At 42.6% G+C, this 26,548-nt stretch overlaps 1 protein-coding gene across 12 annotated transcripts in view; it reads left to right on the top strand.

Annotated features, from left to right (window-relative positions):
* The window catches only part of LOC134531601 (proton channel OtopLc), a 620,588-nt gene that overhangs the window by 183,757 nt on the left and 410,283 nt on the right, over positions 1-26,548 (top strand). Inside the window, exon 1 of one of the 12 annotated variants that reach the window (XM_063367338.1) lies at positions 17,065-17,284. The exons of 9 other annotated variants lie outside the window; for them this stretch is intronic. In XM_063367338.1, the coding sequence (XP_063223408.1) occupies positions 17,109-17,284 (176 nt within the window). In that variant the 5' untranslated portion in view covers positions 17,065-17,108. Of the gene's footprint in view, positions 1-17,064; positions 17,285-26,548 lie in introns of those variants that run through there. 2 more of the 12 variants (XM_063367339.1, XM_063367344.1) reach the window with 2 other exon arrangements.

The raw sequence follows: 26,548 nt of genomic DNA on the forward strand, positions 1-26,548 counted from the left end.
AACTAACATGATGATAACGCACTCTAGCAGATGGAATGTGTACTATTATAATACTAGCGCTCCTTGTATCGATTACTGAAATCACGATGGCGAATATGATGTCATACTAGCTGACGATATATACCTTGGCATTAGTGGTGGAAGGTAAGTGTGTTTTAAAAATAATATTTTATTAATTAATTTTTTTTACAAATTTTAATATTCATCCAAATTTTTATGTCAAAATTTAAAGAATTTTAATTTTATGTTCAAGGTCAAGGTCGTGGTATCAGCTGCTTGGGGCGGCTGGATTTTAGGAGTCCTAAGCCACTTTTAGGAATTTGTGATATTTATAAGGCAAAAGTCTTTTGAGGTTTTGGGAATTCAGAAATTTGAAATTTGGAGGAGTAAAACACAAATTTTCCCTCAAAGAGGAATTTTACCCGTGAAATAAGGACATTTTAAGAAATTTTGAGTCATTTTGACTCAGTTTTGGGTCATTTTTGTGTCCAAGATGGCCGCCCTGATGACACAATCAGGGATTGCGTTTAGCTCCTCCGGCTCAAAGCCGTGAAGCAAGGGCTCGGAGTAACCATTCTACACTACTCTTTTCCTTTGTGTAAAATGCAGTTTCGTTAATTTCGTAAGATCCAACAGGTAACTTTATTTTCTGAGCGGCCCCATCACTTTTAAGGAAGAAGATCTTGCAGTCATCTTTTTCGATATTCAGTATGACATTAAACGTTTGAATATCTGCGAGTCCTATACACTATTCGCCTTCCAACTCTAGAGGCGGAAAATGAACCGCCCGCATCTCTGAATTGTGACCGGGCTACGTAAGTTTGATCGACATGACTAACTTATTTTCAAGACTGAAAATATTCTTTTCGATAAAAATGAAGGCACAAGTGGCCATAGTTAATTTTGTTAGGCAATTTCAGTTTGATAATGGTAGCACAGAATTATCCTACACAAGTACTGCCGTAGCTTTGGCGAAGGTCTGAAATCAAGTCCTGCATCTGACGATATAGCTACTTATGGCTTCGGCTTCCTGTGCCAGTATCTTGTCAGCTCGGTGTCTTGATTCCCCTTGCTGAGGGAAAGTGCTGCTAGCACTTCTCGCCAAGATAATAATTAATGTGCACGTCACCTCGAGCTAGTCACTTGGCCTGTTTCGTTCCTGGATCACAGAACTTGAGACTTGGAATGTGTAGCACGAAAGGCAATTAACGAAAATTCCAAGTGGCTGGATATATTGCCATAACTTATAAGCGAATTTAATTTTACGGTGAATTCTACCACGAAAATGAACCCTAAAGACGTGAAGGATGATCACTTGTTTTGAAAAGTGTTTGCAAACACGAGGAAGAAATATCCACGAAAGCCTAAAGCTAATGTTAGTGCTATCTCCAATCACAAAGGCGTCTTCGAGAAAGGTTTCACTGCGAATTGGAGCCATGAACTTTTCCGTGTGACCAATGTATGCGAATCGTAGCCTAGGACCTACTACCTCGAAGATTTGGACAACAAGCCTATTCTTGGCGGCTTCTGTGCCGAAGAGATTCAGCCTACGATGCATCCCGAGATGTTGGAGAAGTGTTCAAACGACGAAATGGACGATCCTATGTCAAGTGGTGAGATTTCCTACCTCACTGTCGTGGTAGCAGATGTATAAATCGAGAAACGCTAGTAATTTGTTTGTAATTGTATAAATTAGGTAATAATTTTTTGTTTCATATTTTTTTTCTCGAATCTGTAACTTTTTTAAAATTTAAATAAATTTAATTTTTTAATCGATCAAGTATGAACTGAGGACTTTAATTGATCGAATCAGTCATTACTTTAACAAGTAATTTTTATTATGGCTTCCGAATTTCTAGCTAGGAAATAACGGATTTTCTAGATGGCGGCCAAGACGGCCGACAATATGGCGGCTATCGTGACAGTTGATTGTCTGCTAGTAAATAATTACTGCACTTAGGTAAATTGACCAAATATGGCCCGGGTCCAAATAAGTACCGTCACTGAGTTTAGGGACTAAGATAGCAAAGAGGTTTTCACCGGACAAGACTTGCTGCGGACAGCCTCTGCCATCTAGCGGTCGGCGCAGGTACTACTTGTGGAGACGCGAACTGTTCAGCCACTTTCTAAGCATTAGAGACCAGCAAGGAATTCTTTGTGGCTGTGGTTGCTAATTTCGAAGAATCGTGAAACACGTCTTCACATTAAGGTAATGTAACTGACACAAAGTATCTATATACCATTTTTAAGTCCGTAGTTTATAGAATATGTTAGTAGTATGATGATATGTTCTGAACAACTGTTGTATATTAAACTGTCGATAAATCACTTAAAGAATGTGTGTGTTTGCGACAAACTCCAAATAAGGCCCACGGGCCTTTTTTTTTCTGAAATGTTTATCTCATTGTTGCAGCACTGAAGCTTTATGTAACGCACTGAAACGATTATTTATTGTAGAATAAATATTTTAAAAACCTCAAAATGGTTGAATTAAAAATTATTTCGTAAAAAATATTTTTAAAAAATATTTGTTTTTGTAAAACTCAGAAAAAATTACCTTTTAACTATTTTTTTTTGCATTCAGTACCTATCGTAATATATTTTAAGTTTAAATTTCTGTAAAATTATTTTAAAATGTTACAAATATATTTTTAAAAATACAATTTGATAAAAGTTACCACATGGCCTTAAATAAATAAGTTAGTCTTGAGAAGTGAATATGACTTATTTATGGAAACAGTGGCGCACCGAGAACTTTCTTTTCTTTGTTTTTGGGGGGAGGGGGTGTTGTCTATGTGACATTTTTTTTGCTACCAAGATAAAAATAAATATCAATCTATTGTGTCTAGATATCTACTAAAAATTTTTATGGTGGAATGGCAAGCATACATAAATATTATAAATACTCAAGTAATTACACATTTGTGTTGATTTTGAAACCAAATTTTTATTTTATAAAGAACCACAAAAATTGTGTCTGGTAGTCTGTAGAAATTACATGTCAAACTAACACAGTAACGACAAAAAAAAATTACATTCAATACAACACAACTGTAAGCCAAAAGGACTTTTGTTTATTTCCCCTTTCAGATAATGATTTCTTTTCCCTCATTTTCGTCAGCCTCTTTAGTCCCCCACCCTCATGGGTGCACCACTGTATGGGGACATAGCCTACTTTAAAATATGCAGTTACATCTCGAAATGCAAATACTTTTTTTTTCTGTTTTAGATGGATAAAGTAAAGAAAAAGAGCGATCCTTGGACTATTGAACAATAACGGGCTTCAATGGCAGCCATAGCACAAGGTATGCCTGTAAGAACAGCATCTACACGCTGGAAAATTCCTCGAAGTAAATTAAGAAACCATAAAAGTAGCGGCAGCACCAGAAGAAAGCTAGGAAGGTCGTCATATTTGACTCCTGCTCAAGAAACAGATCTCTGCGATAGAATTATTCGACTAGCAGAGGTAGGCATGCCAATAACCAGTAAGGTAATTCGACGTTCAGAGTACACATTTGTTAGCAATGTAACACCGCCAACCCGTTCGATAAAGTACGTGGACTGGCTGGAAGGTAATGGTTGAAACTGTTCTTAAAGTGTCACCCAGAAATATCCCAGCGAAAGGCTCGAAACATGAATCCTGGTAGGGCTGCATAGTTGAATAAAGTTACGTGGGTGATTATTTTGATAAACTGAAGGCAGTAATGACTAGTTTAAATATTTTTGACAAGCCCCAGCTAATCTACAACATTGACGAGAAAGGCTGTAGACTTACCCTCCCAAACAACAAATTGTGTATGCCAGAAAATGAGAAAAAATAGTCCATCTTGTAGCACCTGAACATGGTTAAAATGTGTTAGTTGTCTCGTGTGGGAATGTACTGGGTCAGGTCAAACCACCAATGATTCTCTTTAAAGAAAAGCGATTAAATCCTGAATGGAAAGATAACCTTCCGACTGGAACAGAGGTTGATATAACTGAGAAGGGGTCAATGACAACAGAAACATTCATAACATGGATGCATCATTTTGCGAAATTCAAACTACAAGGTAACATTTTGCTTATCTTTGATGGGGCATCATCACACTTGGACATAGGTATTGTGGAAGCTGCTGAAGCCTGCAGCATCACACTATTCTGCTTACCAAGCAACACAACACCTGAGCTGCAGCTTTTTGATTAATCTGTTTTCGGTCCTTATGAAAAATTTAGGGATTATGAAGTGTTATTACATTGGTCAAAGCAGACAAACATTCAAGACCGCACAATAACAAAAAAGGATTTTTGGTAAAATATTTAGCAGGGTTTGGACCATTACCGCTTGGTAATGTATCAAGTGGGTTTTATACAACTGGAATTTACCCATTTGATCCTACTGTTACCCACGAGAGTGCTTATGCTCCTTCAGAACTTACAGGAATAGAAACCCAGATGAAACAGCACAAGGATCACAGTCTGCAGCCCCAGTTCACCCACAAAAGAGCAAGCATAGGCAGGTAAAAGTGAAAACTCGAAAAATAGCTGACAAACTAAGGTATGTAGAGGACTCATCGTCAGGAACAAGTGATTCAAGTGACCCTTCTCTGGAATCCTGTGATGATGGCACAGAACCTAGTCTAAACATATCATTCAAAGATATCCTATGGACACCTGAGGTGATAAAAGAGAATAATGTAAATCGAAGAAAATCTCTTAACTACAAAGCTGTTGAGGTATCTAAGAAATTATTTGAAGACAAAATGAAGGAATGGCTGAAAACATTTTGCAAGATGTCCTTTCATACTTATTTTTATTCGTCCACAGAAACTTTTTCCGTGTGGTTAGCAATATCTGTTTCTTTTGGAAAATGAGTTAGTGATGCATTCAGACTACTTTGAAATGTTGATAAATCACCGCGGCTTTGCAAATTTGACTGTACTATCATGTCACGAACTCGAGAATACTAGGCTTCCACACACTGGTCGATGGCTAGCAGGTACTCGTCCTCTATGTACATACTTGATCTACGGATATCGGCGTCGTGAGACTCGAGAATATTATGCAGTTTGGCAGTATGACTTCTACGAACGAATTTCAAAATGCTATGACTCATTTTTGACGTTAAATTGATTGAAACCTTATCTTAACTACACTTACATAGAGGCCAGTCCTTGACTATAACTAGGATTCCGTGCTCGTTTTTCCAGCACAAGGAGCACATGTCTTTCAATTCCTGAAAAGTCATTTTGGTGTTTACATTATCGTCGTAAGCATGTGGTAAATAAAGTTCTTTCATGCGGAAAAGTACTATGACGATTGCATTGTCTCGTAGAAAATGTTTCAGAATTTTGCTGTACGTCTGACACAGCTAAATGCAATCTACGTTTGGGTGTATGCCCATGGAAAAGTACTTATAAATTATGCCTTGCTTCTCACTCATCATATCGTCAAAAACAAACACGGAATTGGCTCTTGCATCGCACATCAGTATTATCGGCAAACGGAAAATACTCCAGGCCTTCCACTGATAAAATAATCGTACCTAGGTGCTGGTACTTTGGCTGTTGCAAGATCTTAGAATAGAGGTACACGTTTTTTAATCGAAGGCCATTTTTTCTTCCAGAAAACTCGGTAAAACGCACGTTTTGCCGCAGTTGGACGGACCTATCATAATGCATACTTCGGTATAAGGCAATAACGAGCTGTGTCGCGATTCGCGCGCACTAACTTCGTTGTCTTGCGTGATGTGCACGGGCAAACACACTTCTTGCTTGATGATTTGCATTTTATTGACCTTATTCTATAAAATCAAAAGCATTTATACTTTCGACTCAGTTGCGTGTAATGACTTGAAGAAGTTAGGACAAAAACTTGCTGATAAATAATCCATATTTTGAGCTGCACATTCCAGGCTACATATTCTGTGGTTCAGGAACGAAAATAGCCAAATGACTAGATCGAGACGATGCGGACATAAATTCTCTCGACAAGAAGTGTAAGCAGATTGGTATTGCCTATTCCTTAAGCAAAAAATGGGAATCAAGACACATAGCTGACGAGATATTGACAAAAGAAGACGAAGATAGAAGTGAACCGCCAGAAGCATGACTTTAGACAGAAAATCGCGGCTGGGGCATATCGAAATAAATGAAGACCAAGACTAAATTAGGAATGTGTGCTTGCCGAGTCAGGACATGCAATACCAAGCGCAAGACATGTGCAGGCATGCAAAAAGCCAAGCAAAGATACAGACTCTACACAAGATGATTAATGGAGGTTTTCTACTGCTACTTTTACCTGCACTGGGGGCCCTCCGCGGTCTCATCGGTGATACGAGCGGTATAGTGCGGGCTGTCAACCCTTCCGCACTGACACAATACCAACATTGAAGCCATTGCCATGGGTAAAATATTGGCACTGGACTCTACTTATGATCCCACAAATAAGGTGGTTTCATGATAAAGAAAAGAGTGAAAAAATCCTACATTAGTAGTATGTTTTGGCCGGAGCTGGGACAGGCGCAGGCACGTGGTGCCTGTGCCGGGACAATGTCCGATTGCTCTAACGTCACGGCGGCCATCTTGGAAGGCCTTGACATTTGACCTTAAACTTGACCTTTGAACTTGACCTTGACACAGGCGGCCATATTGGATCCGCCATCTTATATCCGCCATCTTTAAATCGAGCGCCCCACTCACTCTTGATGAAATTTTGGTCTGGTCACCATATTGATTTTTTCTTTTCTGCTGGAGGCCGCCATCTTGGATACCGTCGAATTAGTTTCTGTTGTTTGTTCCTAGAGAGTGCCAGCGTCACTTCATTTTTTTCTGTTCCACTGGAGGCCGCCATCTTGGATACCGTCGACTGTTTCTGTTGTTTGTTCCTAGAGAGCGCCAGCGTCGCTCTGTCTCATCACATAAGGTCGATGTTCCATTACCTACCAGAGCTATTATGGTCCTTATCGACATATTAAATTAAATTTTTTATGCAAAATACATTGGAAGTGCTGTGAATTGAACCATCGCAGCTCTGATCTCAAGGTTGGAAAACATACACATTTAACCGCACGGCCAATGCGACATTTACCAGACAGAATAAAATAAGTTATATATAAAAATAACATACATATTCGGACTAGTAATTTTTTTAAATTTGAAGTAATAATATCATCTCCTGTTCGAGACAGAACCACCATAATGTATTAAGACGTAACTGTTGCAATTATCGTTACGGTCGCCATCTTTACAATCCGTAATTTTAATGATATAGGTTCGGGAAATATTTCAAAATTCATCAAAAAATTCACTTATTAAAGTAATGATTGATTATATCGATTCCTGTTCTAGGTTCGATCCTTGGACGATGCAAAAAAATTATTTATGTAAAATTTAATAATTTTAATAGATCATGATAAAAGTACTAAAAGAGACTTAAAATCATCTACTACCATAATCATTTAACCCATCACGACCACATTATTGGAAATTTTATTTATTGAACTATAAATTTATAAAAAAATCCTAAATTCATTAAAAAATCACTCATTAATTTACAGATTGAATCGATACTTGGTTCGATCCCTGGACGATGCAAAAATATTTAATTTTATGTAATAATACCACAAACATGACAGGTTCGAGAAATAAAACACAAGTTCTTTTACAAACATAATATTTATTATATAATTTATATTCTACTAGAGGATCACTTGCGAAAGCCAGCAATCTTATAAACATTTAACCCTGCATGGACGTGAAACGACAAACTCTTAGCTCCAATCAATGTTCCAACAGCTCCAAATGCTCCAAATGCCCCAACAGCTTCAAAGCTCCAACAGCTCCAAATGCTCCAACAGCTCCAAATGCTCCAACAGCTCCAAATGCTCCAACAGCTCCAAATGCTCCAACAGCTCCAAATGCTCCAAATGCTCCAAATGCTCCAAATGCTCAAACAGCTCTAAATGCTCCAACAGCTCTAAGTTATCAAAAAGCTTCAATGCTTCAACAGCTCCAAATACTCCAACAGCTCCAAATGCTCCAAAATATTCAATGCTCCAACAGCTCCAACAGCTCAAAATGCTCCATCATCTCCAACAGCTCCAAAGCTCCAACAGCTCCAAATGCTCCAACAGCTCCAAATGCTCCAACAGCTCCAAATGCTCCAAAGCTACAACAGCTCCAACAGCTCCAACAGCTCCAACAGCTCCAAAGCTCCAAATGCTCCAACAGCTTCATCTGCTCCAACAGCTCAAAATGCTCCAACAGCACCAACAGCTCCAAAGTTCCAACAGCTCCAACAGTTCCAACAGCTCCAACAGCTCCAAAGCTCCAAATGCTCCAACAGCTTCATCTGCTCCAACAGCTCAAAATGCTCCAACAGCACCAACAGCTCCAAAGTTCCAACAGCTCCAACAGTTCCAACAGCTCCAACAGTTCCAACAGCTCCAACAGCTCTAAATTATCCAACAGATCCAAATTCTAAACAGCTACAACAGCTCCAACTGCTCCAACTGCTCCAACAGCTGCAAAGCTCTAACAGCCCCAACAGCTCCAACAGCTCCAAATGCCCCAACAGCTCCAAATGTGCCAAAAGCTTCAATGCTCCAACAGCTCCATCAGCTTTAAATGCTCCAACAGCTTCATCTGCTCCATATTCATTTGGCTCCAACTGATTTCAATTACATTTTTTTATCGAACTTGACATGATTACTTGGATGACTTTATTAGTATACATTTTGGCTGTCAGTGGTGACGTTTTTTACACCTTTAAGTTGTATGTTTTATTTAGAAATGAGATTTCGAGAAATAAAAAAATCTATTTTGAAAAAAAATATATTAATTTTTCTTCAAGTTTATACACAAGCATTTAATTTAAGCCATTATTGTATATAGCCATATTCCCTCAGTTCTTTGAGTATGAAGGATATTTCTTTGATGCTTGAATAGTTTCCTGCACAAAGGGAACCATGTAGAAGTCTTAGCCTGTCAACCAATATGTTAGGATCTTCCCATGAGGTATAATCAATCTCTTCTGCTACGTTAATATTCCTTGTATGTTTATAATAAATATTATTATCTCTGGTGTCTTCCGTTTTAACACCAACCACAAGGCCACTTTCGTCATCGAGCCAGTGATTATCACAAGCTTGATCAGGATAATTTATTTTAAAACGTCGTTTCCATCGTTTTGGTCTCAAGCCACCGTCACAGTCTTTGCTCTTGCATGATTTAGGTGCTTCAGCACAATACTCAATCATGTCAGCCTTAGATGTGTCAGTACAGTCCCCGATCATGTCAGCTTCAGATGTGTCACCACAGTCTTCAATCATGTCAGCATCACAAGCTTTATCAGGATAATTTATTTTATTACGACGTTTCCGCCGTTTTGGTCTCAGGCCGCCATTACAGTCTTCGATCTTGACTGCTTTAGATGCTTCAGCACAGTACTCAATCATGTCAGCCCTAGATGTGTCACCACAATATTCAATAATGTCAGCTTCAGATGATTCATCAGTCTTCGGTCTTGTCAGATTCAGGTGGTTCTCCATCTTTCACATTTTCATGGAGACGACTAGATATTGGTGTAAATATCTTTTCATTTCTAATGAGGTTGCTACTTTCTTCGTTTGTGATAAAAATTTTAATTAGTGTCTCTATTTATATAAGTATTTTTAGCATTAGTTTTTTTTACATTCTTCGTAATCATTATTGTCGTCTAATATTCCGCCTTAGTTCCTCTTCCGTGATGTTGGAGCACAGTCTTCGTTATCTTTATTCAGCTAAGTTGTAAAGTTCTTGCAATATCTATCCAAGTAATATCTTCTACCAAAAGGATTTCTGGCACTGACTGCAATTAAAGGGTTTTTGACAAGGACCCAAATTACACTCGCTTCTCCCATGTCGTTTAGCATTCATTCTCAAGGTAAACACCTTGCTGCAGTACCTACAGTGATGTCGTTTTGATACAGCTACAGACAACGGACCAGGGTACATGTTAGCTTCCGCGACTAATGGCAGATGCAAACTAAGAGTATTAAATTAAAACCATTACTTAAATATAATTTTTTAAATATTTCGTCAGCGAGAGTTAAGTAATCTCATGCAAAGGTACTTGTTGTAAGTAGTTCTGCTTTTCAACAACAGATGATTACACGTGTTCCTTGCATGTAAATAATATTTATTTCTTTTATGCGGGATGCGGGATGCTCACTAACGATCGCAAAAGAAGGAAGGCTTCGCTAGACTCCAAGGAGAAGGAAGTTTTGTTCTTCCAGTTAGTGTTTCTCAGATTTCTCAGAGCTTATTAATATTTGACTGAGTAATGGTTGTTTTTTTTTAATTCCACCTGTTATAAATATTGCAAGTGCTGATTTAGTAGCAAAAATTCACTAATTAAATGTAACCTTGAATAAAATTACATGTCTCATTAAGAGTAAAACTCCGTCATGAAGAGATCGGTTTCTCAGAAATAACCAGAATCACTCGGAGAAACCACAGGAATGAACCCAAGCACACGTAAAAAAAACCATCAAAATGTTGACAAGAATAATCAGGAGCACACGGAGAAAACCATCATATGTCAAGCCAGGAATAATCAGAAGCACTTGAAGAAAACCATCAAAATGTTAACAAGAATTATCAGGAGCAAACGAAGAGAAAAACCATAATATTGACAAGAAAAATCAGAAGCACACAGAGAAAACCGCTACACGTTTCTTTGATATCATTAATTACAATAAAAAAATTATAATAAAAATAAATTAATAAGAAATTTAAAATAAAAACAAAAAAGACATAAAATTCTAGCTTGTACTAGAACTCATTCTTTGCTCAACAATGAGAAGTTTACAAGCTAGCAGAATGGAACTGTTCGAGCATTGAAGCTTTTGGCGCATTTGGAGCTGTTGGAGCATTTGGAGCTGATGGAGCTGTTGGAGCTGTTGGGGCTGTTCGAGCGTTGGAGCTGTGGGAGCTGTTGAAGCTGTTGGAGCTGTTGGAGCTTTGGAGCTGTTGGAGCTGTTGGAGCTGTTGGAGCATTTGGAGCTGTTGGAGCTGTTGGAGCTGTTGGGGCTGTTCGAGCGTTGGAGCTGTTGGAGCTGTTGGAGCTGTTGGAGCCGTTGGAGCTGTTGGAGCTGTTGGAGCTGTTGGAGCTGTTGGAGCTGTTGGTGCTGTTGGAGCTTTGGAGCTGTTGGAGCATTTGGAGCCGTTGGAGCTGTTGGAGCTGTTGGAGCTGTTGAAGCTGTTGGAGCTGTTGGAGCTGTTGGAGCTGTTGGAGCTTTGGAGCTGTTGGAGCTGTTGGAGCCGTTGGAGCTGTTGGAGCTGTTGGAGCTGTTGGAGCTGTTGGAGCTGTTGGTGCTGTTGGAGCTTTGGAGCTGTTGGAGCATTTGGAGCCGTTGGAGCTGTTGGAGCTGTTGGAACTGTTGAAGCTGTTGGAGCTGTTGGAGCTGTTGGAGCTGTTGGGGCTGTTGGAGCTGTTGGAGCTGTTGGAGCTGTTGGAGCTGTTGGAGCTTTGGAGCTGTTGGAGCATTTGGAGCCGTTGGAGCTGTTGGAGCTGTTGAAGCTGTTGGAGCTGTTGGAGCTGTTGGAGCTGTTGGTGCTGTTGGAGCTGTTGGAGCTGTTGGAGCTGTTGGAGCTGTTGGAGCTATTGGAGCTGTTGGAGCTGTTGGAGCCATTGGAGCTGTTGGAGCTGTTGGAGCTGTTGGTGCTGTTGGAGCTTTGGAGCTGTTGGAGCTTTGGAGCTGTTGGAGCTGTTGAAGCTGTTGGAGCTGTTGGAGCTGTTGGAGCTGTTGGGGCTGTTGGAGCTGTTGGAGCTGTTGGAGCTGTTGGAGCTTTGGAGCTGTTGGAGCTGTTGGAGCATTTGGAGCCGTTGGAGCTGTTGGAGCTGTTGGAGCTGTTGGAGCTGTTGGAGCTGTTGGAGCTGTTGGGGCTGTTGGGGCTGTTCGAGCGTTGGAGCTGTTGGAGCTGTTGGAGCTGTTGGAGCTGTTGGTTCTTTGGAGCTGTTGGAGCATTTGGAGCTGTCGGAGCAGATGGAGCTGTTTGAGCATTTGGAGCTGTTGGAGCATTGAAGCGTAGGAGCTGTTGGAACTGTTGGAGGAATTGGAGCTGTTGGAGCTTTGGAGCATTTGAAGCTGTTGGTGAATTTGGAGCTGTTGGAGCTGTTGGAGCTTTGGAGCTGTTGGAGCTGTTGGGGCTGTTGGGGCTGTTCGACTGTTGGAGCTGTTGGAACTGTTGGAGCTGTTGGAGCTGTTTTAGCTTTGGAGCTGTTGGAGCTTTGGAGCTGTTGGAGCTTTGGAGCTGTTGGAGCTGTTGGAGCATTTGGAGCTGTTGGAGCAGATAGAGCTGTTGGAGCATTTGGAGCTGTTGGAGCTGTCAAAGGTCAAGGTCAGCGTCAAAGTTATACGTCAAGTCCAAAGGTCAGGGTCATCCAAGATGGCTGCATTGAAGTCACAATTCCATATGGTGGCGACACTCCTGATCGACACTCCTACTCCTGTCGCAGTAGCCCCAATATACATACACTACTGGTGAAATATCATCAATTATAATTTTATTCTTCTTTAAGGGTTGGCTTTTTTGAAATCTCACATAGACAGAGATCTTCCTCGTGTTTCAAAGGTCAAGTGTGCAAAGTTTCATCGCAATCAGATGAATGGTTTAGGGACGCATAAGTGACAAATAAACAATAACTATATCTCGGAAATGGCTCCAACGATTTTCATGAAATTTAGTATGCAGGGGGTTTCGGGGGCGATAAATCGATTTAGCTAGTATTCATTTTTAGAAAATGTCGTTTTCAATAATTAACTTTATCGATAATCAACTTAAACATATATGACTCTTCCTGACATCTATTGGCGAGTAATAATACCATTTTTTTTTATTGGGAGCAACTAACTGCTTTAACGACACAACATTAAAGCTACTCCAGTAGATGGCGTTTTTAAGCAACACTAAGCCAATGAGTGTTTGGTTTGAGGTTAGACCAAGAAAATCATTTGTTTACTTATATTATTTGTGTATTTTTAACTTATGTGTTCACTTAAAAATGCCTAAATGATCTTTGAAAAAAACGCGTATTATTATGTCGGTAAGATCGAAAAATATTATTCATATTTCATCATTTCATCAGTATGTTATTCGTATTTAAATATAATTTTTAAAAAACACAATTTACCAAAAAAAAAAAAAACCGAGCAAAGCTTGGTCATCCAGGTACTATATATTAAGAGAGAGACTAGATGAAGTACCCGGTGTTGCCTGGACTAAACACATCATAATATAATAATCATCAGCACAAAAATGTAGGACATACACTTGAAAAACGGGGTATTTAGAATTTAAAGTGGCTCAAATTGCACCATTGATTGCACAAATCGGTGCATCGAGGCAACGCATATGCAAAACCAGGACGCCAATCTTCAGCTTAATATTGTGGGAAGGCAGGTAGCCCCTAGGAGAGACGTGAAGGACGCACCAAACTATAGCGAGATACAAATTCAAGGCAACGCCATCTATTGGCATAGTTCTAAACTAACTGTTATTAGCGAACTTCACTAAGCGAATGGGTTACGCCAAGAGAAGGCTGGAAAGTTGCCAGACTTTATAATATGACTGTGTGGTGTACATAGAGAAATGTTACCATCTCAATGTTTGTGTGTCAGTGACCTACTTCCTATGATATTCTATTATAAAACGGAATTTATTCCTTTTTACTGCCTTAGGGATGGAATTTAATAGTTGTATGTTGTCTAGGTCACTCTCCTGCCCATAAACAATCTATATCTTAAAAAAAAAAAAAAAAAAAAAAACATGTAAATCCGTTGCGTGAATCCGTTTGTTTCTGCGTGAAGGATAAACAGACAAACACACTTTTGCATTTCTGCTATTAGTAGGGATAACGTTGCTGGCGGAATATTTTGTGTCCAAACATGCTTGCATTTGCGTCGTTTAGTTTTAACTCTATAAAAATTCGTTATACTTCACTCTCCAAAAAAACAAATCAAGACACAATGGTTGTGCAGCTAACAATAAATTTTTTGCTAACCGTTTCAGAGAATTTGGTGCATGTCGCATGTTGGGTATGAGTTCCGGCGCCGGGCAAGCGAGCAAGCGAGCACACGGAGTCGACTCGAAGTCGCCAACAGGCCCCGGCGTTCACTGCTACTCACCGTCCGGCTGTGCTATTGCTGCTTCATTGTGCGTCTAGCGTCTGCACACACTTGCTCGATGAAATTATTATTCATAGTGTGAAACCACATTCAATTAGGCCTTTCATACCAATTGCAGACTATTTAATTTCTTGCAATGCATTACAAACTCAGTGATCTTTATGGAATTAATTTATAGATAATATTTGAATTTGAAAATTGACCTCGGTTAAAAAATTAATTTTTATATTTTAACATCATAAAATTAAGATGAACATAAAAACGTGAATAAAGAACCGGCAGTTGTGCAGCCATGTGGGATTGGAACAATACGAATGTTTGTATCTTAGTAAATATTTTTTTCATATGCTCTGGAACATTTATAAATAAAACTATAGGTTTAAGAGTATCAAAACAATATTGATGACATAAAGTAATTCTTAAATAGTTAAAATCATTACATACTATTATGCTTCTGAAATAATTGCTTTGCAATAAATACGAATATCCTTATATTTTTGATAGTGAATATGCACTGGATTAAATAAACATTGAAAATGTAATTTATTGCCACTGAGTACAAACGAGAATACATTTAATCGTGTCACACTGCCTAAGGCTCCGAGTGCACCACAGTTTGGCAAAGCATCCTGTATAATAATTCATCCTGTGTCTATTAATATAAGAATAATGTGAGTATTAAGTAATTACAGTGGGATATAGTGAATTTACAGTTTGAACACCAAGCTATGACATACAATTTACAGATATGTGATAAAATCTGCACTGCATATAACGCACAAAACCTTCTTTCAGAATGGTGAAAAACATAACTCATGTAAAAATAGGTAATTGATAAAATAGTCAGGGGCACTAAAAACATTTAAGTTATTTACCGGGATACAGTTTTTATGTTAGGTACAATATTCGAACGTTTAAGATTCTGAATATAAAAATAAAAAAGTATTTTTTTAATTTTAAATGTAAAATTAAACTCAAGATGTTTTTAAAATAATTAAATTTTAATTTGTTTGGCTAAGTCTCAGTGGAGAGTACAACGTTTATCTATCAAATTAGGGAGAGTTTTACGGCACGCAATATATTTTAACCGTCACTTAAACTCAATAAATGATTAAAACTTCATAAAATTTATGTCACACTATAGTTTAGATTTTTAGATTTTTTTGTGATATGATTAAATACATGAATTTATGTTAATTTAGTGACAACTAGCTGGCCTACCTTCATTTGCAGTCATAGACACAATAGAATTCTATTTTGGACTATTAAATATTTCTCTCAAAAATCATTCACGTAATAAAAACTTCATTCAAAAGCACTTAAAAAAGTATATTTTGATACTGATCCGTGAATTATGCACTTGAACTATCACATAAATACCGCAAACAATGTATTAAATCACAATTTTAAAAACTTTTTTGCCATTAAAAAAATATTTATTCTTCTACCCTAAAATTTAATCCAAAGAAAATTCCCAATAATTGAATTTTAAAATAAAAAAGTAACAATTCACTTTAGGTACGAAAGCCCTGTTAAAAGCTCTTACAAGATAAAATAAAAACCAGTTAAGTTCTATACATTCGGAAGTGTTAATTGATAATATAAAATAAGAAAGAGTTGCAATATGTATTAATTAATTAGTAAACTATAAAGTTTGCGAAATCAAACCTATTTAATTCGAAACACAGTCGTCTGTATAAGGCTGCAAGGAGCATAGGGTGCATAAAAATACAACATAACCTGTATTATGTAATAATAAATTAATTTAGAATGTAAACATGTCAAACGATATTAATATGCGACTTTTTACGCACGTTTGCTTACAGCACTTAGCAAATTTACAGTATAGTAAAATAAAGTTTGTATACAAATATGAATGAAAATATATAAATTTCTACAATATAGGGTTTAATTAAAAATAAAATTAACTCTTCAGGTTTAAACTTCATTTTTGAATTAGTTTTTTTTTGACAGCTTGACAAATTCTCGTTCATGGCAGAAAGTTATGTGTGTGCCCAATGTCGCAGTGGGTTCGATGTGAGAAAATTGCTAAACTTATTTGTACAACACTATTTATTTAGGAAATAATATATACAAACATTGAATCGTGCACTCGCGAAAGAATAAGCTACGCTTTCCTTTCAACTAGTGGATTGGCTTGCCAGGTGCCAGCATTATATTAACAGCATGAAATTAAAAGTTTAAATAATTGTTTGCAATATTTGTATGCCTTTAGTGAGTTGTAAGTGTGTGCCAGCATTGTTTATCTTTAAAGATATAATTGAGTCAGTAAAAATTCCAACCAGATGTACAGTGCATTCTTTAAATGATTCATGCAATAGTGAATTTTGTCATCAGTCTGTTTGTGCCTGATGACGGAAGCATATATCATTTCCGAAACGTCGCAACTGTTGTCATTGGAAAACTTCTGTGTTCGTCAGTGCTGCCTTCGTTGTGTTATCCATAGTACTTGTTTTTTTTCGTCGTTGTGTTTATATGCTTGCTGCGTTGTCCAGGTTTGTTGTATGGCTGGATTTAATCTGTCGCGTCATTGTTAACCCATTATAGATGGAATATTTGTATGTGCGGCCGTCGTTATTTGTCCATTCTACTTGTTTAGTTTTATCTTTGGCTACGTTTGTTCGACATCAGCTGATTTAGTACTGTTTTCTGTGAATTTTTTATCTTAATGTTATTATTAATTTTTTTATATTTGGAATTTTTCCATGACAAACAGTGTAAAACTGCAATGGCATGTGTCCAAGAAACTGCATTAAATCAGATGCACAGTTACGTAACGCCGCGGGGTGTGAGGAGTGCAGGGGTGGAGGGATGGTGGGGAGGAGGGGTGGAGGGGGTCGAAGAGAAGGGGTGGTGGCGGAGGGGAGGGCCCAAGCCAATAGGGAGGCTGCGCCTCAGATCCCGGCACGGAACCCGGGCAGTTGCAACTCTGACGACCCCCATGGTGGGCGGTGAGCTGAAAGTGGCCACAGTGGAGGTGGCCGAAGAGAGCGTGGACAACATGGCCACCCTGCCCGTGTCCCGCGCGCACGGCGGCAGCGAGGTGGCCCCCGAGAGAAACAACTTCACCAACAAGGAGATGGAGCTGCGGAAGGTGCGGCCGCAGCCACCGCGCAGGTACTGCCCATCCAGGCTACCTGCTGCCTGCATACTGCTACCTGCTACCTGGATGTTGGTCTCTGCTCTATGTTCGCTGTGCTCTCTAAGCCATGAATATTGTTTTTTGCTCTCTGCACGGTGGTACCTGCTTCCTGCGCATTGTTCTCTGCTCGCAAAACAATGGTCTCTTCGCAGTACTCTATAACTCCTAAATATTGTTCCATGCTCCCTGCATAGTGCTACCTACTCCCTGAATATTGTTCATTGATCCCTGCACGGTGCTACCTGCTCCCTGCACGTAGTTCACTGCTCTCAAAACAATGCTCTCTTCGCTGTGCTCTCTAGTCCCTGAATATGGATTATTGCTCCCTGCATGGTGCTTACTGCTCCCTGATCTGTGACAAAATACTGCTTCGTTTGCAGTGTTCTTTACTCCCTGAATATTGTTTCTTGCTCCATACACGTTATTAACTGCTCCCTGTATGATATTATTTGCTCGCATAATAATGCTTTTTTCGTTGTCTTATCTAATCCCTGATATTGTTTCTTTTTACTCCATTTTGCTTTCTGCTCCTGACACGTTGTATCCTGCTAACTGCAAAATTTTCCCTGCTCTCAGAACGATGCTTCCTGCTTTTAGAAGCCCTGCACGTTGTTCCCCGCTTGATGCCCTGCTTCCTGCTGGTTTCTGTCCTTGCATGCTACTTCTGTGCTACCTTCTTATTTCTGCCTGTTCTCTGCACCCATAAGTGCTCCATGCTTTCTGCACACGGCACGGTGCTCTTTACTCCCTGCATTTTTCCCCTGTTCGGTGCATGCACTGTGCTTCATACTCTCTGATCCGTGCATGGTGCTCCGTACTCGGTGTTGTCTGCTTCTTGGTTAGTGCTCCCTGATCCCTGCAATGTGCTCCCTGCTTCCTCCCTCCTGTTATCGGTAACCGGGACGATGCTACCTGATCTCTACATAGTGCTTTCTTTATGGTGTTCAATGCTCTCGCCTCTTTCACTGTGCTTCATGCTCCCTGCACTTTACTCCTACTACCTGCACTGTGCTACCTCCTTGGTGCTCCCTACACGCTGCTCTCTGCTTCTTGCATACTCTCTACTCCCTGCACGGTGCTCCTTGCTCCATGTTTGGTTCCTTAACTCATTGCTCGGTGCTCCCTGCTCCATGCATAGTGTTCCTGCTCTCTGCACGAAGCTCTTTGCTTCATATTCCTACCATCGCTCGGTGCTCGAAACTCACTGCTCTGTGTGTTAAACTCCCAGCTCGGTCTCCCTGCTCCCTACTCGCTCATTGGTGCTCTCTGCTCCCTAATTCATTTTGGGTGCTCTCGGCTATCTGCTCCCTGTTAATTTATCCTACTCCCTCTTTGATGCTCTTTGCTTCCTACTCCCTGCTCGTTGCTCCCTGCTCCATACTACCTGATCGATGCTCCCTACTCCCTGTAAGCGATTCCTGCTCCCTCCTCCCTGTTCAATGATCCCTGCTCCCTACTTCCTGTAGATGTTCATTGCTCCTTACTCCCTGTTTGGTGCTCCCTTTTCCTACTTATTTCTCGGTATTCCCTGCTCCCTACCCCTTGCACGGCGCTCCTTGTTCCTGCTCGAGCTCCCTGATCCCTACTACCTGTTTGGTGCTTCCTACATCCTGACCGTTGCTCCCAGCTCCCTCAGGCTAACACTGGCAGCTCTCTGCTGCACACTGCACACGAACATACACTTGTTGCAACAATACCTCTTATCTATAAATATATATGTTTAAACAAACTGTATATAGGTGTATTCCGCCGAATGTCAGTTATTCGTCGAGGCAAACAAACATATCTTGCGACGTAGCCGCAGCTGCCTGCTTTCTAGTCATGGCCCGGATATGTACAGAGAGTGACAACACTTGGCCTACGCTTCGCCTGCAGGGTGGAGCAAGACAACTCACAAGTGCCTGTCCCCCCCCCCCCTGTTTCCTACATGCCACTGTCAGACAGTATGCATATCTGCACATTCATATGCTGATATCATGCCAGTGTACACGAACCAAACATTCACATCCTGCAGCAGTTTAGCTACAGTTTAGTTATATGACAAACATAAATTATATTTCGTAGTTTCCTGTCATAGAACCTTGATTTAATATATATTTCATACTTCAGGAGGATACAGTCGCGTGTGGCAACAAACGCTGTTGTTCGGAGCGTCTAGGAAATAAGTTGTGCCCAAATATGTTTCATAATATTAATTTGTCTTTATTTCTGTTTGATATCTAATTTTAGAACTGTAGTATGAGAATTTATATATTTTCCTCTTCTTTAGTGGGAAAGTGAGGTCAGATATCCATTCCCTTGTTCGAGGTTCGGTGTCGTCATGGCTGCTGCGTGTCGTCATGGCTGCTTTGTTTCTTCATGGCTGCTCCGTGTCTTCATGGCTGCTCTGTGTCTTCATGGCTGCTACGTGTCGTTATGGCTGCTCCATGTCGTCATGGCTGCTTTGTTTCTTCATGGCTGCTCCGTGTCTTCATGGCTGCTCTGTGTCTTCATGGCTGCTACGTGTCGTTATGGCTGCTCCATGTTGTCATGGCTGCTTTGTTTCTTCATGGCTGATCTGTATCTTCATGGCTGCTCTGTGTCTTCATGGCTGCTACGTGTCGTTATGGCTGCTCCATGTTGTCATGGCTGCTTTGTTTCTTCATGGCTGATCTGTATCTTCATGGCTGCTCTGTGTCTTCATGGCTGCTACGTGTCGTTATGGCTGCTCCATGTTGTCATGGCTGCTTTGTTTCTTCATGGCTGATCTGTATCTTCATGGCTGCTCTGTGTCTTCATGGCTGCTACGTGTCGTTATGGCTGCTCCATGTTGTCATGGCTGCTTTGTTTCTTCATGGCTGATCTGTATCTTCATGGCTGCTCTGTCTCTTCATGGCTGCTACGTGTCGTTATGGCTGCTCCATGTTGTCATGGCTGCTTCATGTTGTCATGGCTGCTCCGTTTCGTCGTGGCTGCTCCCTGTCTTCGTGGCTGTTCCGGTCGCTCGACACTCTTGTACGGCATACTCACGAGACTCATGATTATGCCCACTAATAACTGCACGAATATTTATAGAAAATTGTTTTATTCGATATTTTATTCAAATGTTTGTAATGAACTATTTACTAATGTGTTCATTTTACTGAAATAAACAAGTAATTTTATGCAATTTTAATTTTATTTTAATAAAACATTTTTTAATTAGCTATTTAATAAAAAATAATACAAGCTAAGTTGTGAACAAACATTTTATTTGTATTGTATCAAATATAATATACTTTGTGCTTAGCTTTTAACCTAAGTTAATATGAAAGTGTACCCTGTAAAGGAATCATCTGAGAGGGAGATGTTTCTCGTGTATGCTGAGCTGTTGCTGTGTTTCCCCGCGCGCCACGACCCGCGCTACTGCCGCCAGCGAAGCCCGCGCAATTCCGAGCTGAAGGCGTGGCATAAGAGCAGACTACCGCCAGTACGGTAGCTTGCCAGACACAACCCAGTCAGTCCTGAAGCACTGCTGCTGCGGTATCTTGTAATATACCTGGAGGGGCAGGCGTCCGGGCCATCACAGCTGCAGGGGGCGGGGCTGCAAGCAAGGCTGGCCGGTGGAAATACATGCCTCACGAGTGCAAAAACTTCAGAACTTATCTCGCTCTTCCTTGGAACGTACATTTTCGAACAAATTTTTTTTTGACAGCTTATGAATTGCTTATTACTTACCAACACTTACTAGTCACCTGAAAGACAACTCTTAAACCAACACGAAATTTAAACTATTCTAAACGTTTTGCATTACATTTTTGTTAATTTGAAGTGTAAAAAAAATATGTGCACAGATTTGTTTTTGGCTTGGAGACACAGATTAAGAAAAAATACAAAAAAAAACACATTTTATTTGTGTGGACAAAGCTGAAGGTTTACACAAAGGTTGGCAGCAGTGTGCTTGTGCAGTGCCCCACAAACTCTGGATTTTATGCGGTCAACGTGGATGTGAAGCATTCACTTTACACATAAACCAAACACATCATTAACAGTATTTATTTCATATGTGTGTGCAAAATGTATTTTTAAATTATTTTTTTTACTAACTATCGCGGTTATATTTGACATTGTCGCCAATTTTCTGGTTAGGTTTTGATCTCTGTGAACACATATATGCTTATGTTTGCTATGCAGCCGATTACCCCAAGACTATTTATTTATTAATGACTAATTATGGTTATCAGGCCCAATACTGGTTTACAATCTATATGTAGTAAATTAAATACAAAAGAGATAAATATAAGAAGACAGTTTCTGAGTAAACTAATCTAACGCTTATAAAACCTTTATTTTAGTAACGAACATATAAGCTACAATATATTTTTATTACACTTACTTAATGTAAAACTAAAAAAAAATAATTTTATGTTATTTATGAGTAAAAATATACATATATATATATTTTTGCTTTGGGGTTTCCCTTTAGGTATAAAGGCCAACAATTAAAATTTAATTTTCTGAGATATCTAACCCTTAAAATATATTTTTATCTTGCCTTACATTTATACCCAAAAAATGTGAGCGATTCGTCCAGAACCCGCCAGTGATGTGGAAACATCTAACCTCGGTATCGAACAAACTAATTTGTTCTCAAGTTGCAAATAAACGTATAATATTAAGTTCCGACAAGAAATTTAATGCAGAATTTTTATAATAATTCCTAGTTAAACTAATATCCGGAAATTGTGTTTTAAACTACAATTTGTTTTCTCAAGTCACACATTATTTCCACACCCGCCACTATAATTCGCTGCCGCTAGAGTTGCGTCGACTATAGAATTATTTGTTATGCAGAGAGGCAGGGTAAACTATATAATATTAATGTTCCAAAAACAACGAAAAAGAATTGAAAACATACTAACCCAACATTGGACCTGAATTTCAACAAGGAATTTTACTAAAATAGGCCCGTTTGAATTCGTTAAACAGGTAATACAATAAAGTTTCCCTTTGGATTTGTGAACTTTGGTTCACGCAATCCGCTACAGATGGCAGCATAGTGGATTACACATTTCCATTTCATGCAATTTCTGTCCATTGTCTTCATTAAGTAAATAACCCAGCATTTACATCGAGTGATTTCAGAAAACGAAAATAAATAAATAAATCAGGATGTTTGATTTGCGATACGAATACGAGATCTCTGGAATACGAGCCTATTCTCTTGTTATTAGAGTTTATTATAATTATAGTAAATAAATATAACCCCTATGCCACCGAGCGCTGACCGCAATCCCCTGCCCCCTGCGTGCTTGCAGGGCGTGTGAGTAGTAAGTAAAGGAGGGGTGGTGAGTAGTCAGAGCGCTGACCGCAATCCCCTGCCCCCTGCGTGCTTGCAGGGCGTGTGAGTAGTAAGTAAAGGAGGGGTGGTGAGTAGTCAGAGCGCTGACCGCAATCCCCTGCCCCCTGCGTGCTTGCAGGGCGTGTGAGTAGTAAGTAAAGGAGGGGTGGTGAGTAGTCAGAACGCTGACCGCAATCCCCTGCCCCCTGCGTGCTTGCAGGGCGTGTGAGTAGTAAGTAAAGGAGGGGTGGTGAGTAGTCAGAGCGGTGCCGCAATCCCCTGCCCCCTGCGTGCTTGCAGGGCGTGTGAGTAGTAAGTAAAGGAGGGGTGGTGAGTAGTCAGAGCGCTGACCGCAATCCCCTGCCCCCTGCGTGCTTGCAGGGCGTGTGAGTAGTAAGTAAAGGAGGGGTGGTGAGTAGTCAGAGCGCTGACCGCAATCCCCTGCCCCCTGCGTGCTTGCAGGGCGTGTGAGTAGTAAGTAAAGGAGGGGTGGTGAGTAGTCAGAGCGCTGACCGCAATCCCCTGCCCCCTGCGTGCTTGCAGGGCGTGTGAGTAGTAAGTAAAGGAGGGGTGGTGAGTAGTCAGAGCGGTGCCGCAATCCCCTGCCCCCTGCGTGCTTGCAGGGCGTGTGAGTAGTAAGTATAGGAGGGGTGGTGAGTAGTCAGAGCGCTGACCGCAATCCCCTGCCCCCTGCGTGCTTGCAGGGCGTGTGAGTAGTAAGTAAAGGAGGGGTGGTGAGTAGTCAGAGCGCTGACCGCAATCCCCTGCCCCCTGCGTGCTTGCAGGGCGTGTGAGTAGTAAGTAAAGGAGGGGTGGTGAGTAGTCAGAGCGCTGACCGCAATCCCCTGCCCCCTGCGTGCTTGCAGGGCGTGTGAGTAGTAAGTAAAGGAGGGGTGGTGAGTAGTCAGAGCGCTGACCGCAATCCCCTGCCCCCTGCGTGCTTGCAGGGCGTGTGAGTAGTAAGTAAAGGAGGGGTGGTGAGTAGTCAGAGCGCTGACCACAATCCCCTGCCCCCTGCGTGCTTGCAGGGCGTGTGAGTAGTAAGTAAAGGAGGGGTGGTGAGTAGTCAGAGCGGTGCCGCGATCCCCTGCCCCCTGCGTGCTTGCAGGGCGTGTGAGTAGTAAGTAAAGGAGGGGTGGTGAGTAGTCAGAGCGGTGCCGCAATCCCCTGCCCCCTGCGTGCTTGCAGGGCGTGTGAGTAGTAAGTAAAGGAGGGGTGGTGAGTAGTCAGAGCGCTGACCGCAATCCCCTGCCCCCTTCGTGCTTGCAGGGCGTGTGAGTAGTAAGTAAAGGAGGGGTGGTGAGTAGTCAGAGCGGTGACGCAATCCCCTGCCCCCTGCGTGCTTGCAGGGCGTGTGAGTAGTAAGTAAAGGAGGGGTGGTGAGTAGTCAGAGCGGTGCCGCAATCCCCTGCCCCCTGCGTGCTTGCAGGGCGTGTGAGTAGTAAGTAAAGGAGGGGTGGTGAGTAGTCAGAGCGCTGACCGCAATCCCCTGCCCCCTTCGTGCTTGCAGGGCGTGTGAGTAGTAAGTAAAGGAGGGGTGGTGAGTAGTCAGAGCGCTGACCGCAATCCCCTGCCCCCTGCGTGCTTGCAGGGCGTGTGAGTAGTAAGTAAAGGAGGGGTGGTGAGTAGTCAGAGCGCTGACCGCAATCCCCTGCCCCCTGCGTGCTTGCAGGGCGTGTGAGTAGTAAGTAAATGAGGGGTGGTGAGTAGTCAGAGCGCTGACCGCAATCACCTGCCCCCTGCGTGCTTGCAGGGCGTTGGAGTAGTAAGTAAAGGAGGGGTGGTGAGTAGTCAGAGCGGTGCCGCAATCCCCTGCCCCCTGCGTGCTTGCAGGGCGTGTGAGAAGTAAGTAAAGGAGGGGTGGTGAGTAGTCAGAGCGCTGACCGCAATCCCCTGCTCCCTTCGTGCTTGCAGGGCGTGTGAGTAGTAAGTAAAGGAGGGGTGGTGAGTAGTCAGAGCGGTGCCGCAATCCCCTGCCCCCTGCGTGCTTGCACGGCGTGTGAGTAGTAAGTAAAGGAGGGGTGGTGAGTAGTCAGAGCGCTGACCGCAATCCCCTGCCCCCTGCGTGCTTGCAGGGCGTGTGAGTAGTAAGTAAAGGAGGGGTGGTGAGTAGTCAGAGCGCTGACCGCAATCCCCTGCCCCCTGCGTGCTTGCAGGGCGTGTGAGTAGTAAGTAAAGGAGGGGTGGTGAGTAGTCAGAGCGCTGACCGCAATCCCCTGCCCCCTGCGTGCTTGCAGGGCGTGTGAGTAGTAAGTAAAGGAGGGGTGGTGAGTAGTCAGAGCGGTGCCGCAATCCCCTGCCCCCTGCGTGCTTGCAGGGCGTGTGAGTAGTAAGTAAAGGAGGGGTGGTGAGTAGTCAGAGCGCTGACCGCAATCCCCTGCCCCCTGCGTGCTTGCAGGGCGTGTGAGTAGTAAGTAAAGGAGGGGTGGTGAGTAGTCAGAGCGCTGACCGCAATCCCCTGCCCCCTGCGTGCTTGCAGGGCGTGTGAGTAATAAGTAAAGGAGGGGTGGTGAGTAGTCAGAGCGCTGACCGCAATCCCCTGCCCCCTGCGTGCTTGCAGGGCGTGTGAGTAGTAAGTAAAGGAGGGGTGGTGAGTAGTCAGAGCGCTGACCGCAATCCCCTGCCCCCTGCGTGCTTGCAGGGCGTGTGAGTAGTAAGTAAAGGAGGGGTGGTGAGTAGTCAGAGCGGTGCCGCAATCCCCTGCCCCCTGCGTGCTTGCAGGGCGTGTGAGTAGTAAGTATAGGAGGGGTGGTGAGTAGTCAGAGCGCTGACCGCAATCCCCTGCCCCCTGCGTTCTTGCAGGGCGTGTGAGTAGTAAGTAAAGGAGGGGTGGTGAGTAGTCAGAGCGCTGACCGCAATCCCCTGCCCCCTGCGTGCTTGCAGGGCGTGTGAGTAGTAAGTAAAGGAGGGGTGGTGAGTAGTCAGAGCGCTGACCGCAATCCCCTGCCCCCTGCGTGCTTGCAGGGCGTGTGAGTAGTAAGTAAAGGAGGGGTGGTGAGTAGTCAGAGCGCTGACCGCAATCCCCTGCCCCCTGCGTGCTTGCAGGGCGTGTGAGTAGTAAGTAAAGGAGGGGTGGTGAGTAGTCAGAGCGCTGACCACAATCCCCTGCCCCCTGCGTGCTTGCAGGGCGTGTGAGTAGTAAGTAAAGGAGGGGTGGTGAGTAGTCAGAGCGGTGCCGCGATACCCTGCCCCCTGCGTGCTTGCAGGGCGTGTGAGTAGTAAGTAAAGGAGGGGTGGTTAGTTGTCAGAGCGGTGCCGCAATCCCCTGCCCCCTGCGTGCTTGCAGGGCGTGTGAGTAGTAAGTAAAGGAGGGGTGGTGAGTAGTCAGAGCGCTGACCGCAATCCCCTGCCCCCTTCGTGCTTGCAGGGCGTGTGAGTAGTAAGTAAAGGAGGGGTGGTGAGTAGTCAGAGCGGTGCCTCAATCCCCTGCCCCCTGCGTGCTTGCAGGGCGTGTGAGTAGTAAGTAAAGGAGGGGTGGTGAGTAGTCAGAGCGGTGCCGCAATCCCCTGCCCCCAGCGTGCTTGCAGGGCGTGTGAGTAGTAAGTAAAGGAGGGGTGGTGAGTAGTCAGAGCGCTGACCGCAATCCCCTGCCCCCTTCGTGCTTGCAGGGCGTGTGAGTAGTAAGTAAAGGAGGGGTGGTGAGTAGTCAGAGCGCTGACCGCAATCCCCTGCCCCCTGCGTGCTTGCAGGGCGTGTGAGTAGTAAGTAAAGAGGGGTGGTGAGTAGTCAGAGCGCTGACCGCAATCCCCTGCCCCCTGCGTGCTTGCAGGGCGTGTGAGTAGTAAGTAAATGAGGGGTGGTGAGTAGTCAGTGCGCTGACCGCAATCCCCTGCCCCCTGCGTGCTTGCAGGGCGTGTGAGTAGTAAGTAAAGGAGGGGTGGTGAGTAGTCAGAGCGGTGCCGCAATCCCCTGCCCCCTGCGTGCTTGCAGGGCGTGTGAG

The sequence above is a fragment of the Bacillus rossius genome, chromosome 5, assembly GCF_032445375.1.
Source record: "Bacillus rossius redtenbacheri isolate Brsri chromosome 5, Brsri_v3, whole genome shotgun sequence".
Classification (NCBI taxonomy): domain Eukaryota; kingdom Metazoa; phylum Arthropoda; class Insecta; order Phasmatodea; family Bacillidae; genus Bacillus; species Bacillus rossius.